The sequence below is a fragment of the Bufo bufo genome, chromosome 5 (genome assembly GCF_905171765.1).
Source record: "Bufo bufo chromosome 5, aBufBuf1.1, whole genome shotgun sequence".
NCBI classification, from domain to species: Eukaryota; Metazoa; Chordata; class Amphibia; order Anura; family Bufonidae; genus Bufo; species Bufo bufo.
In genome coordinates this window covers 217,323,683-217,344,043 of record NC_053393.1, presented here as the reverse complement: position 1 = coordinate 217,344,043, position 20,361 = coordinate 217,323,683, and the positions used below count along the sequence as shown (strand labels likewise).

The 20,361-nt window shown below is 45.4% G+C and overlaps 1 protein-coding gene across 2 annotated transcripts in view; it reads left to right on the top strand.

Moving 5' to 3' along the window:
* Positions 1-20,361, top strand: part of LARS2 (leucyl-tRNA synthetase 2, mitochondrial) — a 220,434-nt gene that overhangs the window by 42,994 nt on the left and 157,079 nt on the right. For both annotated transcript variants that reach the window (XM_040432868.1, XM_040432867.1), the window contains exon 5: positions 13,890-13,950. In XM_040432868.1, coding sequence (XP_040288802.1) covers positions 13,890-13,950 — 61 coding nt within the window. The remainder of the gene's footprint in view (positions 1-13,889; positions 13,951-20,361) is intronic.

Sequence of the window (20,361 nt, the reverse complement as noted above, 5' to 3'; positions counted from 1 at the left end):
CCGGCCGCAGAATAAATATGGTCGTGTGAATGCCCCCCTAAAATGAAACACTGTGGATGTCAGACACGTCTTTCTATTAATGGTATATTTGACACTTCAGATATACTGACTCATTTTGACCACAGTTTCACGCCAATTCACTGTGCTGGTGGAGTTGTTTTGTTCACATTTTTCCATACATCTCTTGTACATCCTATCATGACATAAAATCTCAACAATTCCCATAGTGCATTATTTACTATCTGGCTGGTGACAGGGTCCTTTGATTGACTGGATCTGTTTTGTGTAGTAATAATAATAATAATAATAATATAATAAAATGTATTTATATAGCGCCACCATATTCCGCAGCGCTTTACAACTTCCTGGGGTTCATGTACAAAACAAAAGTAACTGGCTAATATGCAACTGAAACACTAGGAGTCAGGGCCCTGCTCGCAAGAGCTTACAATCTGAGGAATTGGGGGTGACACAGAAGGTAGTTGATTGTGATAAGTAGGATTTGAGCCATTATTGAACTGACAGGAGTGGTGCCGGCCGATCTGCTTCGGGTTTGGGACTACTAGAGGCTCGAGTTCAGGCCAGAGGAGTTGGTTGGGGAAAGGTTTAGTCGGGGAATAGTCAGTTTAGGTAGCTTGATAAGCCTGCCTGAAAAGATGTGTTTTTAAGGCACGTTTGAAGGTGGAGAAGTTGTGAATTGACCTAGTATTTTGGGGCAGAGTATTCCAGAGAGTAGGTGCAGCTCGAGAAAAGTCTTGAAGACGGGATTGAGAGGTACGAATTATGGAGGTTATTAATCTTAGGTCACTAACAGAGCGGAGAGCACGAGTAGGGTGGTAGATGGAGATGAGGTAGGAGATGTTTTAATTATGGAGTTGCCTGAGTTATCTGTGTGATCAGTTACTAAAAGGGGTGCTACACCTTTTGATTAGTGATGACCTATCCTTAGGATACATCATCAGCATCTAATCGGTGGGGGTCTGACACCTGGGACCCCTGCCCATCAGCTGTTTGAGAAGGCAGTGGCGCTCGCAGTAGTGTTTTCCTGCATTCCCAGTGACGTCATAACAGGCCAGTGATAATATTCGTGACGTCACTTTCAAGCCAGTGATAATAGTCATGACATCATTGGCGAGAAGGCCACTGCACTACTGACTTCTCAAACAGCTGATCGTTGGGGGTCCCAAGTGTCGGTGGACCCCCGCTGATCAGGTGCTGATGATCTATCGAAAGGATAGATCATCAGTAATCAAAAGGTGTAGAACCCCTTTAAGTACTGTTGCAGCAGCTCTTTCTTCTGGCTAATAAAAGTCTAAAGTAGACTACCGTTTTAATTTTAATCATATTTTAAGAATTTAATTAGCTGTAAAAATAAATTAACCATTAGTTTAAAGAAGTCTTTAAAATGCCTTTTACTTAGGAGACACATACTTTTTCCCCTTTCTGTCAGGCTTATGTAACCTCTATTTTCCACCGCTGGCAAGTCTAAAGCATCTAAACATTCTGCTTATAGAACAAATGTAATTATGTCTTGATTGCGGAGCTGTCAAAACTCCAGCCTATTTGCAGCGATTAGGTGTTCTTCTCTGGCAATTGCATTACAGCTTGTAAACTGTATTTTACTTTGTGACAGGTCTTGAGTTAAATTGGAACATTTTGAGCAAAGGTCCAAAACCACAGCTTTTTTATTTATTTAAAGGGCTCGTGCCCATGAGTGTGTGCACCCCGTGCCCATGCTGCGGATCGCAAACAGTGGTCCGCAAGTCATGGGCACTAGCCGTGTGCTCGCCATTTGCGGAAACGGGCCCATTCACTTGAATGGGTCCGTGATCCACAAGATTCAGTCTGCACTGCAAAAATAAAATAGTGCTTCTGCTCCATGCCTCCGCTCCATATCTTGGGGATTGCAGATACAGTTAAAGAGGACCTTTCATCAGCATCAAGTATGTAAACTGAATATACATACATGGAGAGCGGCGCCCAGGGATCCCCCTGCACTTACTATTATCCCCGGGCGCCGCTCCGTTCTCCGGTTACAGGCTCCGGTAAAGTCATAGTTAGGCTCCACCCATTTGAGCCTGCCGGCGTCTCTTTCTCCTATGTTGTAGCGCTGGCCAATCGCAGCGCTCAGCTCATAGCATGGCTAAGAGCTGAGCGCTGCGATTGGCCAGCGCTACAGTATAGGAGAAGGAGACCGCGGCAGGCTCAAATGGGTGGAGCCTAACTATGACTTTACCGGAGCCTGTAACCGGAGAACGGAGCGGCGCCCGGGGATAATAGTAAGTGCAGGGGGATCCCTGGGCGCCGCTCTCCATGTATGTATATTCAGTTTACATACTTGATGCTGATGAAAGGTCCTCTTTAATTCATACTGAGTGCACACGGCCGGTTCAGGACATTTTACTCCCTAAAAAAAGTGTAACATTAACTAATACGCCTCAGACTTTTCCCTGCGCCTGAACGGGACAGGCAGCGCAGCTATGATGCTGGTACCTGAAATAACCAATAACAAAGCTCCGTACATCAAGCTCTGCCCGAGGACACCAGCAAACATTGCGGCTAAAACTACTCCTCAAAAATGGTAAAAGGAGTATTTTTGCTCTTCTGGAAAAAATTGAGTGCGACCTCTGGTGGGGAGTATCTATCGCTGCATTTTACATGGACTGATATATCATGCGACTATGGGAAAAAAAACTAAACATGCCCAATAATTGGCTGATCGTCAGCTGAGATGAGGGCTGCATTTACCTGCAGCAATCGCCCCTGCTCTATGGGGACAAGCGAATGCTACAATGATCACCTTATGGAGTGTTTGCTCGTTCATCCCCGGTACCTTTACACAGTCCAATTATTGGGAACATGTATTACTACAAACATCCCCAATAATCAGCCTGATTATCAGCCACATTATGACCTCTTCCTACTTTCAACGTCAGCAGCGTGTAGCTCATGAAAGAATTTACGCTTGGTGGGTATATAAGGTGTGTGATAGGCTTGTCTGCACACATATCCCTTGTTGGTGTCATGGGTTAAAGGGTGCGATTTATCACAGCTTGTACACGTGCTGCTGTGGTGAAAGTGTATTATGGCACCATTGTGAATAAGCGACATTGAAATTGCCATTGATTCACAAGGATGGACCGACGCGCTACAGTGGACCAGCTCACTGCCAAAACTAAACAGGGGGCTACCAGATGTAGGTCTAAAACAGTTCAGTGAATGCTTCTGCGTATAGACAGATGGTAACTGCAGCTCTACTAGCAGAAATTTTTCGCTGCAGTATCGGAATTGAACCTCCGTTGATTGGGAAAGGGTTGCCTTCTTCGATGAGTCACATTTTCTGCTTCATCGAACGAATGGATGTTGGCATGTCAGGTGAGAAACTCGGAGAACAAACACCCTGCAACCATTACTGGAAGAACACAAGCTGGTGGTGGCAGCGTTATGGTCCGGGGAATGTTGTCGTTGCATTCTCTGGGTCCACTCATCCAACCGATTTGGGTATGAATCTGTCCTTGCAGATCACCTACATGTATACATGCTGATTGCCTTCCGGATTGGATCTTCCAGCAAGACTATGCGACATGTCACACGAAAAGAAATGTCCAACATTGGTTGGATGAGCCATGACTAAGAATTCCATGTGCTATGCTGACCCCCTTATTGCCCAGACTTGAACCCAGTTGAGCATCTGTGGGACCACCTCGATCATCGTGTTTGCTCTGTGGATCCTCCCCTTCGTACCCTCCAGCAGCTGTGAGATAGACTGCAGTCACCATGGCTCCAGATGCCTGTGACAACCTACCAGGCTGTCTAGCTGCTGTCCATGCTGCGCACGGCAGTTACTCTGGACAGTGTAAAAGGACCTTCGTACATGAAGATCTTCACAAACAACTTAAACTAATCACTTTTATTATTGCTCAACAGTTAATGTCAAATGACAGATCAATCAGCTGTTAGGTTGTAGTAAAAAAGGAAAAACAAAGACACTAATATGTGTGTTGTAAAAGGGTAGAACCCCCAATGATTATTCATGAGCATTTATTTTGGTTACAGACAACCTGTCACCAGGTTTTACCCTGGGCCGTATGCCTTTCTGAAGTTAGAACTATTAGTCCCCAGTAAAAAGTTTGAAAATTCTGTGCGCCGTTGTACGCAAATAAGGCTACTTTCACACTGGCTTATTGGCTTTCCGTTTGTGAGATCCATTCAGGGCTCTCACAATCGGTCCAAAACGGATCAGTTTTGCCCTAATGCATTCTGAATGGAAAAAGATCCGCTCAGAATGCATCAGTTTGCCTCCGTTCCGTCTCCATTCCGCTCTGGAGGCGGGCACCAAAACGCTGCTTGCAAACGGTTCAGAGTGGTTTTTCTGGGTGACAATCTGGCACAATAGAAAACGGATCCGTCCTTCATTGACTTTCAATGGTGTTCAAGACGGATCCGTCATGGCTATGTTAAAGATAATACAAACTGATCCGTTCTGAACGGATGCAGAGGGTTGTATTACCTGAACGGATACGTCTGTGCAGATCCATGACGGATCAGCACCAAACGCGAGTGTGAAAGTAGCCTAAGTGTTCAAGTGTCTGCTGGGCTTATCCGGACCTTGCAAGAAATTGCTTCTTCTTTTGATGGACTAGGACAAGCATGGCTAACCTGCGGCTCTCCAGCTGTTGTAAAACTACAATTCCCACCATGCCCTGCTGTAGGCTGATAGCTGTTGGCATCTGGGCATGCTGGGAGTTGTAGTTTTGCAACATCTGGAGAGCCTCAGGTTGGCCATCCCTGGACTAGGATAACACTGCATACATCATCCACAGGCCCCTCTAAAACCCATGCCTGCGCAGGACAGCAGTGAACCAGCACATGCACATTGTGTTTACTTAGGGATCCGTGCTAGAACAGAATTTTTTTTCTTTTGCCCATATCAAAGGGGACTTTCAGGAACCTTGATAGCTTATCGTGAGGATAGACTATCAATATTTGGTTGGCGGGGTCCGACCTATGATCAGAAAAATAAAGGTCCCTTCCATTGTTTACACCGTCACATCGGCTTGTCGCATTCAATGAGGACGGACTGCTGTGCACATACAAACAAGCCTCTGTGCCTGTATGAACAATGCGATTGACCACCCCTACAAGGGTAAAATGGTATCTCTCTCCTCATAGCCCCAGAAAACTACTAAAACATACATATCTTTTAGTATTGCCATAAGGCTACTTTCACACCTTCTTTCCCTTTCCGCTATTGAGCCGTCATAGGATCTCCATATCATAGGAAAACGCTTCAGTTTTGTCCCCATTCATTGTCAATGTGGAGAAAACTGAAGTGAAGGTTACAGAGTGCACCAGAATGCATTCCGTTCTGTTCCATAGCGTTCCCATGACGCACACAAAAGCACTGCAAGCAGCGTATTTGAATGCGTCCTGGGATGCGGAGCAAGACGGATCCATCATGACTCACAATGTAAGTCAAGGTAGACGGATCCGTTTTCTCTGACACAAAAGAAAACGGATCCGTCCCCCGTTGACTTACAGTGGTTTTAGAGACGGATCCGTCATGGCTATGTTACAGATAATACAGCCGGATCCGTCCATAACGGATGGAGACGGTTGTATTATCATGACGGAAGCGTTTTTGCAGATCCATAACGGATCCAGAAAAAACGCAGATGTGAAAGTAGCCTAACAGGTTAATATTATCATTGTAAAATTATAGAATATAGGTCTCTGCCGTTTAACCGGCAGATCACAAAAATAAAACATGGCTATAGCCATTTTTGGTCTTGAAAGGACAAGTGTAGAACATTGTTCCTTATGTTTCTTAATTGCATTTGCATATCATCTAGCAGTGTTAAGCCTGTATGTCATGGATCGGTGAATGCACTAAACATTACAGCGTTGAGTAATTGCTATAGTTTTAATCATTCTGAATTAATTAGCTTTTTATTTGCCTAGAACCAGATTAAATGGCTCTGATTGTTTCAATGTTCCCAATCCACAATTTCAATTTACTCTGCCAGAAAGACAAGACTTTATTTTTGAAAAAAATAAAATACTTTTTTTTTTTTTGTTTCCTTTTTGTAAAGGTTTATTTTTTATTCCTCTGTGAGATTGAGAAGTTGCCTTTTTTCATGGCTCAGCTTTAATACAGAGAATAAATGACTCGCAGAGTGCACACAGCAGCGTTCACCTGTACCGCCTGCGCAGTGATTGCAACTATCGCCAGCATTGTGCCTAAGACTGAGGCCTCATGCACACGACCGTGCTGTTTTTTGCGGTCCGCAAACCGCGGATATGCAAAAAACGGAAGGCGCCCGTGTTGCCTTCCGCAATTTGCAGAACGGAGCGGACGGCGGCAATATAAATGCCTATTCTTGTCCGCAAAGCGCGGGCAAGAATGGGACATGTTATATTTTTTTAGCGGGGCCGCGGAACGGAGCCACAGATGCGGACAGCACACAGAGTGCTGTCCGCATCTTTTGCGGCCCCATTGAAATGAATGGGTTCGCATCCGAGCCGCCAAAACGGCGGCTCGGATGCGGACCCAAACGACGGTCGTAAAGGCCTTAGAGTGCGAGATGAAGGCGATAGCTCCATGTTTGTATCTATTGTATTTCAGCAACAGTCCCAGGATCTGCAGGACGTTGGCTACATCCATTTCTGGAAGAGTGACTCAGCCTGTTAAGCCATTTACAAAGTCCACCACATTATATATTTCAAAAGGATAATCCGTGCGGTTTTTGAATATTGGAGACAGAGGTGTCTTTGAAGAAACAGAGTCAAAGAGAAATTTATCGAGTTACGCTTTATCCAGATCTGCTTTATAATATTGCCCTACAGAAAATTGTTTTTTTTTTCATTTACTTCAAAAGATCTGTCATTTGAAACAGTCAGAAGTGTATCTTGAAGCTGCTAAGTTTCTATGGAAAATATGTAACAGGGCTTCCCTCCTACCATGTATAGCACTGCGGCATCCTCACGCTCTATTCATTAGAAACCTCTAGTATTTTTAACAGCAAGATTTTTTTTGCCATTAAAAATACAGGTTAACTGATTTATCCGGCCAGCTAAAAATGTATTTTAATGTATGTGAAATGCAAATAGCTGTCCCTGGGGCGTCTCAAATTCAGGGCCGATCTGTTCCACTTGCATTTTCCATTTCCTTTTGTCATGGAGTACCTGCTCCTCTGTGTCAGCATGTGACTAGTGAAGCGGGCTCACAAGTTCTGTCTCCGCATTAGCCGTTACTCCATTGAGCCAGACAGTGAGCCCCCTTCAAGCCCATCTCTAATCATGTGCCCGCGGGAGGAACTAAAACCCTCAAGTGAAACTGACTGGCACTGAAATCTGGACACTGGCGGGGCGGACTGGTCATAGACCCTACAGGAATATTTCCCAGTTGGCTGATGCCCAGGGGAGCCACCCAAGTCCTCCTCTCTACCGCTGGGCGGATACATAATGAGCCCTTAGTGGTAATTGACGCTGTGAGAATCAAGGACTTATGTACCTGGTTAGCGTCCGCACATATCCTCTTGAATTTAACTGCTGTGGCCGCATCTCACCTCCATCTCAGCATCCTGCTCCATATCTTAATCAGAGACAACTAGACGAGGACAGAAAATGGCAGCCATTGATGGCTACCACAGAGGGACAACTTTTGGGGCAATATATTGTACTTGTCACGGGGTTCCAAAGGTGCACTCGGTCCCCCATTGCCCGCAGAACTGTTGCTTAGCTTTTGGAATGAGGTTCTGTGTTTGACCTCATTCCCAGGGCGGCTTTACTAGCTGGGTGGCTCCCTGCTCCTAGTCTGCCTTGAGCGCCGAGCTGATCACTCGGTGCTCGACTGGTTGGTCTGTCGGTCATGTGACGCTGGCCACGTCACATGGCCCTCACTTCCCACTATAAATACAGGCAGCCTGCTGGCTACAGGTTGCCTGTTAATTTCTAGGTTCCTGGCTATTTGTTGGACTGCTGAATACTTACCTGATCCTGTTCCTGACCATCCTTTTGCCTGCTCCTCTTGTACTTCTCTGCTCTCCTGGTATTTATGACCCCGGCTTCTCCTGACAATTCTCTGCTTGCTCCATTTGTACTTTGCAGCTTTCCTGGTATTGACTCGGTCCGTTCACGTCCTGTTGTTTGTCTGTCTGTCATCCCTGCACTTACTCCAAGTTAGGGATTGCCGTCCAGTTGTCCCCTGTCATTAGGACTCGCGAGGCAAGTAGGCAGGGCCAGGGGTAAGGGTGGAGCGCAGTGGTCACTTCCCTCCCCCCTGTGTGTGTGTGTACGCGACCGTTACAGTACTAGTCTGTGGTATATGTTTCTGCTGGGATGGTATTTGGCATTATGGTATTGCTGACCCTGCCTACTTGTGTTGGCCCGCCTTCTGTCATTTTGGACACTACTACAACATTGGGCCACTTTTAGTTTTTTGTTTTTTTCCTGGGCCATTTTTAGTTTCCAGTCTGCGCCTGGACACCGGGACAGTTATCATATTGAAAGTATATCAGTATGTTTTTTATTTATTAATGAAACATCAAAAATGGACACAGAAATAAATCACATTTCAACATCTTTGCCAGTAAAGCAAACATAATAAATAAATGTTGATAATTTGATAAACGTCTGATTTATTACTATATGGCTTAAAAAAAATATATATATATATATATACAGTGGGATGCGAAAGTTTGGGCACCTTGTTAATCGTCATGATTTTCCTGTATAAATCGTTGGTTGTTACGATAAAAAATGTCAGTTAAATATATCATATAGGAGACACACAGTGATATTTGAGAAGTGAAATGAAGTTTATTGGATTTACAGAAAGTGTGCTATAATTGTTTAAACAAAATTAGGCAGGTGCATAAATTTGGGCACTGTTGTCATTTTATTGATTCCAAAACCTTTAGAACTAATTATTGGAACTCAAATTGGCTTGGTAAGCTCAGTGACCCCTGACCTACATACACAGGTGTATCCAATTATGAGAAAGAGTATTTAAGGGGGTCAATTGTAAGTTTTCCTCCTCTTTTAATTTTCTCTGAAGAGTAGCAACATGGGGGTCTCAAAACAACTCTCAAATGACCTGAAGACAAAGATTGTTCACCATCATGGTTTAGGGGAAGGATACAGAAAGCTGTCTCAGAGATTTCAGCTGTCTGTTTCCACAGTTAGGAACATATTGAGGAAATGGAAGACCACAGGCTCAGTTCAAGTTAAGGCTCGAAGTGGCAGACCAAGAAAAATCTCGGATAGACAGAATCGACGAATGGTGAGAACAGTCAGGGTCAACCCACAGACCAGCACCAAAGACCTACAACATCATCTTGCTGCAGATGGAGTCACTGTGCATCGTTCAACCATTCGGCGCACTTTACACAAGGAGATGCTGTATGCGAGAGTGATGCAGAGGAAGCCTTTTCCCCGTCCACAGCACAAAAAGTGCCGCTTGAGGTGGGCTAAAGCACATTTGGACAAGCCAGCTTCATTTTGGAATAAGGTGCTGTGGACTGATGAAACTAAAATTGAGTTATTTGGCCATAACAAGGGGCGTTGTGCATGGAGGAAAAAGAACACAGCATTCCAAGAAAAACACCTGCTACCTACAGTAAAATATGGTGGTGGTTCCATCATGCTGTGGGGCTGTGTGGCCAGTGCAGGGACTGGGAATCTTGTCAAAGTTGAGGGACGCATGGATTCCACTCAGTATCGGCAGATTCTGGAGACCAATGTCCAGGAATCGGTGACAAAGCTGAAGCTGCGCCGGGGCTGGATCTTTCAACAAGACAACGACCCTAAACACTGCTCAAAATCCACTAAGGCATTTATGCAGAGGAACAAGTACAACGTTCTGGAATGGCCATCTCAGTCCCCAGACCTGAATATAATTGAAAATCTGTGGTGTGACTTAAAGAGAGCTGTCCATGCTCGGAAGCCATCAAACCTGAATGAACTAAAGATGTTGTGTAAAGAGGAATGGTCCAAAATACCTTCAACCAGAATCCAGACTCTCATTGGAACCTACAGGAAGCGTTTAGAGGCTGTAATTTCTGCAAAAGGAGGATCTACTAAATATTGATTTCATTTCTTTTTTGTGGTGCCCAAATTTATGCACCTGCCTAATTTTGTTTAAACAACTATAGCACACTTTCTGTAAATCCAATAAACTTCATTTCACTTCTCAAATGTCACTGTGTGTGTCTCCTATATGATATATTTAACTGACATTTTTTATCGTAACAACCAATGATTTATACAGGAAAATCATGACGATTAACAAGGTTGCCCAAACTATACTATATGCTCAGTGTCCCCAATCTGTGCTGCCAGTATGTGAGCCCCTTGCCCCGATCTGTGCCCCATGCCTCCAGCTTTGCCGGCCGTGCACTATGTATGTGCCGCCAACTGTGCCCACCTGACCCCATCCATGTCCCCTGCCCCAAGCCCTCATCTTTGCCCCCCTGTGCGGTCCCCCTGCTGTATGTGATGGCGGCGGCTCCATCAGCAGCGAGTGTCAGCTGTATGCTGACACTCTGCTGCAAACCCTTCCATCAGGCTGCTACTTTGCGATGGCAGTGGCCCGATGGTTGCCATGGAAACTGGACGCCTTTCAAAGGCGTCCAGTGTTGCCATCTATCAGTGTAAAACTGATAGTATTATACTTTGCAATGCAGGAGCATTGCAAAGTATAGTACAGCCATCAGCCCCACTGAATCTTCAAGATCCAAGTGGGACTTGATAAAAAAAAAAAAAAAGGGTGAAAATAAAAAAAGTAAAAAATAAATTTAAAATTAAAAAAAAAAGTAAATTAAAAATAAAATTAATTGCCCTTTCCCACATCCGCTCATTTATAAGAGATTAAAAAAATATTAAAAATAAAGTAAACTACACATAATTGGTGTCGCCTCGTTCGTCATGACCTGATCTATAAAATGATCACGGTACCAATCCCACGTGGTGAACGCTGTAAAAAAATAAACAATGGCTGAATTGCTGTTTTTTTGCCTCACCTCCCAAAAATATTTAATAAGGCTACTTTCACACCTGCGTTAGGTGCGGATCCGTCTGGTATCTGCACAGACGGATCCGCACCTATAATGCAAACGCTTAGATCCGTTCAGAACGGATCCGTTTGCATTACCATGAACATTTGCATTTTTGTTCATGATAATGCAAACGGATCCGTTTTGACTTTACATTGAAAGTCAATGGGGGACGGATCCGTTTGAAAATTGAGCCATACTGTGTCATCTTCAAACGGATCCGTCCCCATTGACTTACATTGTAAGTCTGGACGGATCCGTTTGCCTCCGCACGGCCAGGCGGACACCCGAACGCTGCAAGCTGCGTTCAGGTGTCCGCCTGCTGAGCGGAGTGGAGGACAAACGGTGCCAGACTGATGCATTCTGAGCGGATCCGCATCCACTCAGAATGCATTAAGGCTGGACGGATCCGTTCGGGGCCGCTTGTGAGAGCCTTCAAACGGAACTCACAAGCGGAGCCCCGAACGCTAGTGTGAAAGTAGCCTAAAAAGTGATCAAAAAGTCATATGCATCTAAAAAATGGTACCAATAAAAACTACAGCTCATCCCGCTAAAAATAAGCCCTCATACAACTACACTGAACAAAAATATAAATGCAACACTTTCGGTTTTGCTCCCATTTAGCATGAGCTGAACTCAAAGATCTAAAACATTTTGTACGTACACAAAAGACCCATTACTCTCAAATATTGTTCACAAATCTCTCTAAATCTGTGTTAATGAGCACTTCTCCTTTGCCGAGATAATCCATCCATCCCACCTCACAGGTGTGGCATATCAAGGTGTTAGACATAGAGGGAATCGTAAGTAAAAACTATCTAATGAGGTATCACTATCTGACTTTAATGCATAGAAATTCAAATTTAGAAAATGTAATTTTTTTCCAAATTTTCTGTAAGGTAAAACTTATTGACCCAAATTTACCCTTGACATTAAAGGGGTTCTCCGAGAAATGAAGAAAATGAAAATACGTAATTATTACTTTATTATAAATATATTCCCAAATACCTTTCATTAGTTAGCTTGTTTTGTCCAGGGAGCAGTCATTAGGAGAAATAAAATGTCCGCCATCTTACTAGTCCACACAAAACCTGTCCTAATCACACAGGAGGACAAGTTACTTCAGAACCCTGACCTAAAGAGCTGCCTCATCCTCCTCTCTGCTCTGCTTGTCAGTTATTATGATCCTAAATGCAGTTTAATATGATCTTCAGCTGAATCTCTGTAGGAACAAGTTCAGGAGACATAAAGTACAGAGAGGAGGTAGGAATGTGGCTGTGTGGGCGATCTGGCTGCGACATCTGTCACCCCATTGATTGCTAAGGTTGATTCGGCTAATCTGGCTGGCTAGGCAGGGGTCTACTTCCTCCCTCACCGATCCATGTGCATCCCTCCCGAAGCTGCGCGCTCGGTTGAAGAGGATGGCTGTCCCCGGTAGATGAAGCACCGATCTTAGGTCATACGCTGCTAGAACCTCCAAACAAGCTCAAGGGGATGTGGCTGTGTCCTGCTATGTGATTAGGACAGGTTTTGTGTGTACTGATAGGACGGCGGCCATTTTATTTCTCCTAATGATTGCTCCCCAGACAAAACGAGCCATGATAACTAATGAAAGATATTTGGGAATATATAAAAAAGTAATATTTACATATTTTCATTTTCTTAATTCCTGGAGAACCCGTTAAGTACGAGATGTCACGAGAAAACAATCTCAGAATGGCTTGGATAAATAAATGTATTTCAAAGTTTTTAGCACACATGACACATGTCAGATTCACAACCCAGACGTGAACCTGGGCTTATAAACACATGTAAAAAATGTAGATTCCCATTGTTCTCCATTAGGAAGTCCATCAAAATGCAGATGACATCTAAGCTAGCCACACACACAAGATATTTCTCAGTTGGGAAATAAGGATGCATTCATACATTGCAGTTATGTCATAGTAAAAAACCCTTTATGTTTTGACACAATTTAGAAAAAATTATGGGAAACAAATTGTGACGAGTGAATAAACTTTAACAGACACGCATAAAAGGAGTCAGCTGATAGTGGTTTGGCTGAACAAATGTTCTTTCCTAAATTTTGAAGCAACATTTTAAAAAAGTCATCCTTGTATTATTCATGTCCTATAAGGCAATTGGTACTCACTAGGGTGTCTTTTCAAGTGGTAGTAGGCTGCGCTGCATAAGGGCTCATGCACACGAATGTATATTCTTACCTTTCCGGTTTTTTTTGCGGACCATATGCGGAACCATTCATTTCAATGGGTCCGCAAAAAAACAGAAGTTACTCCTTGTGCATTCCGTTTCCATATGTCCGTTGCGCAAAAAAAATGTCCAAATATTGTCCACAATACTGACAAGGATAGGACAGTTCTGTTAGGGGCCAGCTGTTCCATTCCGCAAAATACGGAATGCACACGGACGTCATCACTATTTTTCAATCCCCAAAAAGTGTGAAGGCTAGGAATGTTATAAAACGAACAAAAAAACACCCGTACTGACCTGCTCAATCTCCCGCCATTCCAGCGCCAATGCTCCAGTGCTCTGGGCAGTCTGTGTTGCCTACGCTGCAACAATGATGTGCCCACCTACTCCACGTGATGGCTGCAATCACTGGCCTTGGGAGTCATGAGATGTACTGTATTTCGGTTCTTCATAGCTGAAGCAAACCGACACTGCAGCGGTGATGACTCACGTGACGGCTGAGGCCAGTAATTGGCTGCAGTAGTCAGTTGGAGTAGTCGGTGAGTGTCATCACTGACACATCACAAACACACTGTTCAGACAGGCAGATATTTGCACTAATTGTTCTGCATTTCTACCTTGCAGCAATATTGAACACATGCGGCAGCAGTTAGACAGAATTGGCCTATCATTCAGCTGGGATAGGGTAAGTGAATTTGTATTTGTTAACAGGTGAAATTTTCTTGCCTTTTATATTGTGAAAAACTTTGTTTTCTGAAACATTCACTGCAAAATAAAGTCTTTTTCTGTCTGTTTGATGTCCTTCCCATCTTAGATATGAGAAATAAGTAGATTGTATACCGGCTGTTCTTGGTATCATGCTCAGACCCATTGAAGTGAATACGATACCAAGCACAGCCGCTATGCAGCGTATGGTGCTGTGCTTGGTAAGCTGCAAGAAGGCCACGGCGCTAATAGGAGTGCTACTGCTAGTTCAACTGATTTCAAGCCTTTCACATCCAGTGAAAACAACTGAATGAAGATTAAACATGTATTTTCAAGCAATTGCCTGATACAAACATCCATGACTCCCTACCCCTTAAGGACAGGGAAATTTTCATTTTTTCATTTTTTGTTTTTTTAATCCTTGCCCAGCCTTCCAGGAGCCATAACTTTTTATTTTCCCATTCACATAGCCGTGGGACAAGTTGTACTTTCTACTGGCACCATTTTATATTGCATACGATGTAGTGAGAAGCTGGAAAAAATCCAAATGTGGTGGAATTGGAAAAAAACGCAATTCCAATGTCATTTTATGGCTTTTTACGATGTTCCCTATGCAGTAAATGATGTTACTTTCATTCTGTGGGTCAGTTAGATTATAGCGATGCCACATTTAGGCCTCTTTCACACTTGCGTTGTTGGGATCCGGCATGCACTTCCGTTGCCGGAGGTGCCTGCCGGATCCGTAACAACGCAAGTGTACTGAAAGCATTTGAAGACGGAACCGTCTTCCAAATGCTTTCAGTGTTACTATGGCACCCAGGACGCTATTAAAGTCCTGGTTGCCATAGTAGGAGCGGGGAGCGGGGGAGCGGTATACTTACAGTCCGTGCGGCTCCCCGGGCGCTCCAGAATGACGTCAGAGCGCCCCATGCGCATGGATGACGTGATCCATGTGATCACGTGATCCATGCGCTTGGGGCGCCCTGACGTCACTCTGGAGCGCCCGGGGAGCCGCACGGACGGTAAGTATGCTGCTCCCCTGCTCCCCGCTACACTTACCATGGCTGTCAGGACTTTAGCGTCCCGGTAGCCATGGTAACTATTCAGAAAAAGCTAAACGTCGGGTCCGGCAATGCGCCGAAACGACGTTTAGCTTAAGGCCGGATCCGGATCAATGCCTTTCAATGGGCATTGATCCCGGATCCGGCCTTGCGGCAAGTCTTCAGGATTTTTGGCCGGAGCAAAAAGCGCAGCATGCTGCGGTATTTTCTCCGGCCAAAAAACGTTCCGTACCGGAACTGAAGACATCCTGATGCATCCTGAACGGATTACTCTCCATTCAGAATGCATTAGGATAATCCTGATCAGTATTCTTCCGGCATAGAGTCCCGACGACGGAACTCTATGCCGGAAGACAATAACGCAAGTGTGAAAGAGCCCTTATATAGTTTTTCTTGTGTTTTATTACTTTAAAAAAATAAAATTTTGGAAAAATTTCTTTTTTCTTCACATCGCTATATTTTGACCCCCATAACTTTTTGTCTATGGGGCTGAGGACTCATTTTTAGCTCCTGTGCACTTAGGACAGGACTAAGGCCTCTTTCACACGGCCGTTTTTTTTTTTCCGTTTTGCGGGCCGTTTTTTGCGGTCCGTATACGGTCCGTATACGGAACCATTGATTTCAATGGTTCCGCAAAAAAACCGGAATGTACTCCGTATGCATTCTGTTTCCGTATTTCCGTTTTTCCGTTCCAACATAGAACATGTCCTATATTTGGCCGCAAATCACGTTCCGTGGCTCCATTAAAGTCTATGGGTCCGCAAAAAAACGGAATGCATACGGAAGTGCATCCGTATGTCTTCCGTATCCGTTCCGTTTTTTGCGGATCCATCTATTGAAAATGTTATGCCCAGCCCAATTTTTTCTATGAAATTACTGTATACTGTATTTGCCATACGGAAAAACGGAACGGAAAAAACGGAACGGAAACGGAAACACAACGGAAACAAAAAACGGAACAACGGATCCGTTTAAAACGGACCACAAAACACTGAAAAAGACATACTGTCGTGTGAAAGAGGCCTAACCCTGTAAGTGAAAACCAAAAAGTTAATTTTACATTTATTTTTAACTTAACGGGAATCTGTCCACATATTTTGTGGATTGGATGCAGACTCATTCATTTCGATGGGGCCGTGTCCTGTCTCATCCGTATGTCTATGTCTCATCCATTTTGCGGACAAGGATAGGACATTACTATAGAAGGAAAAAATAAAATGGTGGCGTGCAGATGGCTGGTAACCGTGTTTTCCCATTAAACTAGCATTAGGTTACAATCAGTAGTGACTTTTATATGGAGAAGGGCAGGAGAGACACAGATTGTGTTCTTCATGGACCTCTGATCCCCTAAAGATAAAGAAAACATTAAAGGGGTCATCCAACCCCTAAAATGCCTCCCATACGCACGACCGGTTCGAGGTGAAATGGGGCCCTGGGGCAAAAAACAATAAGGGCCCCCCCCCCCCCCCCCCATGACACTTGATGACTTTTACAGAAGAAACATATTTCATATGAAAACTTACAATTACTTGGCTTGCATTAGAAAAAAAGAGATTTATTGTGCACTAGAGTAGTGCACCAATTGATACCTTCTGGCGCAAAGACACGACCTCAGTGGATAGGTAAAAGGGTATTTTATTGATAGGTGACTCCTATCAATAAAATACCCTTTTACCTATCCACTGAGGTCGTGTCTTTGCGCCAGAAGGTATCAATTGGTGCACTACTCTAGTGCACAATCAATCTCTTTTTTTTCTAATGCAATACATATCATTCCTCTGGAGACTTGGCTACTCCACCTACGAGGACTGAGAAGATACCGGCTGCACCGACCCCCTGTCCTCACGAGTGTTGTGCCTACGTATGCACAACACCACAAGGTGAGCAGTATTTCTGATATCTTTATTTTATATACTTATTACTGAACCTATTACCCTATGAGCGCCTTCCTATCTTTTTTCGCCACAATTGCAATTACTTGGCTTGGCCCTTGGGGATCTCGGACGCCATTTCAACACTTGGCCGGGGGCTCGGCGGAACTGATGTTGTGTTTTATCCTAATGAGAAAGATTTCATAATAAGGATTTGGAGAATGGGCAGAGGGATAGCAGAGCAGGGAGAGGCTGGTGCTGCTACTAGGGGGTCATACCATGGGGAGTAATAAAGCCCACCATAATCCCCCCCCCCCCCCCAGTAGAAATAATTCTCCTTATAATGTGACAGTGCAAAAAATACCCCCTTGTAATGCCCCCAGTTGAGCTAATGTCCCCATAGTGCTCCCATAATGTGCCAGTATAAAATACCCCTATATAGTGCCCCCAGTAAATGCCCCCATAGTGCTCCTCTCCCCCATCCCTCCTAGTGCCCCCCATAATGTACCAGTATAAAATGCCCCATATATAGTGCCCCAGTAGATGCCCTCAGTGTCCCCCATAATTTGTAAGTATAAAATACCCCTTCTCAGTGCCCCCGTAGATGACCCCATAGTACTCCTCTCCCACCTTCCCCATAGTACCCACCATAATGTGTTCCAGTATAAAATGCCCCTACACAGAGCCCCCATATAAAATAACCGTTCTTTGTGGCCTCGGTAAATGCCCCTAAAGTGCGCACCAATAATGTGCCAGTAAGAAGTGCCCCAATCATGTGCCAGTAAGAAGTGCCCCCACAGTGCCACCCAATAATGTGCCAGTAATAAGTGCCCCCAATGTGCCGGTAATAAGTGCCCCCATAGATGTCCCCCAATAATGTGCCACTAAAATGTGCCCTCATAGATGCCCCCCAATCATGTGCCAGTAATAAGAGCCCCCCCCCACCATCATGTGTCAGTAACAAGAGCCCCCCACATCATGTGCCAGTAGCCAGAACCCCCCTATATCATGTGCCAGTAGCCAAAGCCCCCCTATATCATGTGCCAGTAGCCAGAGCCCCCCCTATATCATGTGCCAGTAGCCAGAGCCCCCCCTATATCATGTGCCAGTAGCCAGAGCCCACCCTATATCATGTGCCAGTAGCCAGAGCCTCCCCTATATCATGTTCCAGTAGCCAGAGCCCCCCTATATCATGTGCCAGTAGCCAGAGCCCCCCTATATCATGTGCCAGTAGCCAGAGCCCCCCCCCTATCATGTGCCAGTAGCCTGAGCCCCCCATCATGTGCCAGTAGCCTGAGCCCCCCCATCATGTGCCAGTAGCCTGAGCCCCCCATCATGTGCCAGTAGCCTGAGCCCCCCTCATCATGTGCCAGTAGCCTGAGCCCCCCCATCATGTGCCAGTAGCCATAGGCCCCCCTATCATGTGCCAGTAGCCATAGGCCCTCCTATCATGTGCCAGTAGCCTGATCCCCCCCATCAACATGTGCCAGTAGCCATAGACCCCCCTATCATGTGCCAGTAGCCATAGGGCCCCCCCTATCATGTCCCAGTAGCCAGGGCCCCCCTATCATGTCCCAGTAGCCAGGGCCCCCCTCTCATGTCCCAGTAGCCAGAGCCCCCCCATATCATGTGCCAGTAGCCAGAGCCCCCCCATATCATGTGCCTGTAGCCATAGGGCCCCCCTATCATGTCCCAGTAGCCAGAGCCCCCCCATATCATGTGCCAGTAGCCATAGGGCCCCCCTATCATGTCCCAGTGGCCAGAGCCCCCCCATATCATGTGCCAGTAGCCATAGGGCCCCCCCTATCATGTCCCAGTAGCCATAGGCCCCCCCACCCATCAACATGTGCCAGTAGCCAGAGCCCCCCATCATGTGCCAGTAGCCACCAGTATTGACAAAAAAAAAAAAAACACTTATACTTACCTCCTTGGCAGCAATGCGATGCAGGCCTCTTCCGGCCTCTTCCGGCCTGTGTCCCGCGCTGTACCTCTGATAGGCTGCAGGCACTAGGCCGACAGCCTATCAGAGGAAGGGGAAGGGACACACCTCTCCCTCCCCTGCCCTGCTGCACAGCCATCTGTATCGCTGTCCTGAGGACGGCGATACAGATGACTGGAGATGAGCGCTTCCACAATGGAAGCGCTCATCTCCGTTTGACACTGACTGTCCTGCCTATAGTTAGTTGCGGGCCGGCGCGGGGGTGGCCCCTAAGGACTCGGGGGCAATTGCCCCCCTTGTCTCTATGGAAGCGCCGGCCCTGCCCATACGCTCAGGACTTTCACAGAGGTTGTATTTACCTGGCTCCCGCGTCACTTCTAACACCCCCACAGCCACCGCTGCATCACCCCGTCGCATAGGCGGGAATGAGCCTCCCTAGCATCGCGGGTGACGCTAGGGAGGCTTGTACCCATCGTGGCCTGCTATTGGCTGACCCCCCGATGCTGGATGTTTTCATACACGTGGCGGCTGTGTAGGCTTCAGAAGCAACGTGGTTGCCGGGGAGTGGGGTAAGTACAATCTCTGTGAGGGGCCTGGGGGCGTATGGGGGGGCATTATAGAATTTGGATAACCCCTTTAAGACATAAACAGACACAGCTAAATGGGTGCCTTGTAACAAATATTACTCCTATTTACTTCTTTCTCTCTATGGATAGAGTTCATCAGCATATACCATGCCACAGCCTTATTAGCTGACGCCCTGAAACAAGCCTGCAGATGTGTAAACTGTATCTCAGGGCTGTATTAGACTGGCAGTAAGCAACAACCGCCTGCTCGTCAGTGAAAGAGACTGCTGCAATTACATGCAGTGATCTCCTCCTCAGCATGGGGGCAAGCAATCGCTAATGCCATCACTGGTCCCCATACTGATTGGCGTGATTAGACAGCACGATCTGATGATTTTTGTGACCGCTTTTAAGATGTAATTACCCATTACCCAATATGCATTTGCTTGTTCATGGGGTAATCGGCGGCACTTTTACACAGGCAGGTGACTGCTAATAAGCGTTCCTACGAATGCTTTTCAGTAATCATCTGGCCGACCCTCGGCCAATGTAATACAACCCTTAAATGTTTGCCCCCTGCCCCCGAGATATCTGTCCTGTTTGGCTGCTCTAAAGTTTAGCCACACATTCACTTTAAAAAACCCACACAAAGAGCTCATGGATTTCCTTTAAACATTTGGCCCTAGACTAAATGGCTTTTGTTTTCTAAATAATGTAATGAAGCTAATTTGGTTATTCCTAAATAATCTAATCATCGAATCCTCTAGTGGGTGCATGAATCATAAGTTTTTAGACTGCTTAGCAACTAAGAGCAAATTGTTTGCAGTTATACTGGCCCTTGTCATTTCCAGCTGCCTAGGATGGGGTTACACGGTAAGGTTCCCCGTCATCAAGCTGACGTCCTGATGGTTAATTATCTGGATTTCTGTCTGTGTTATTTTGCTATGATACAAG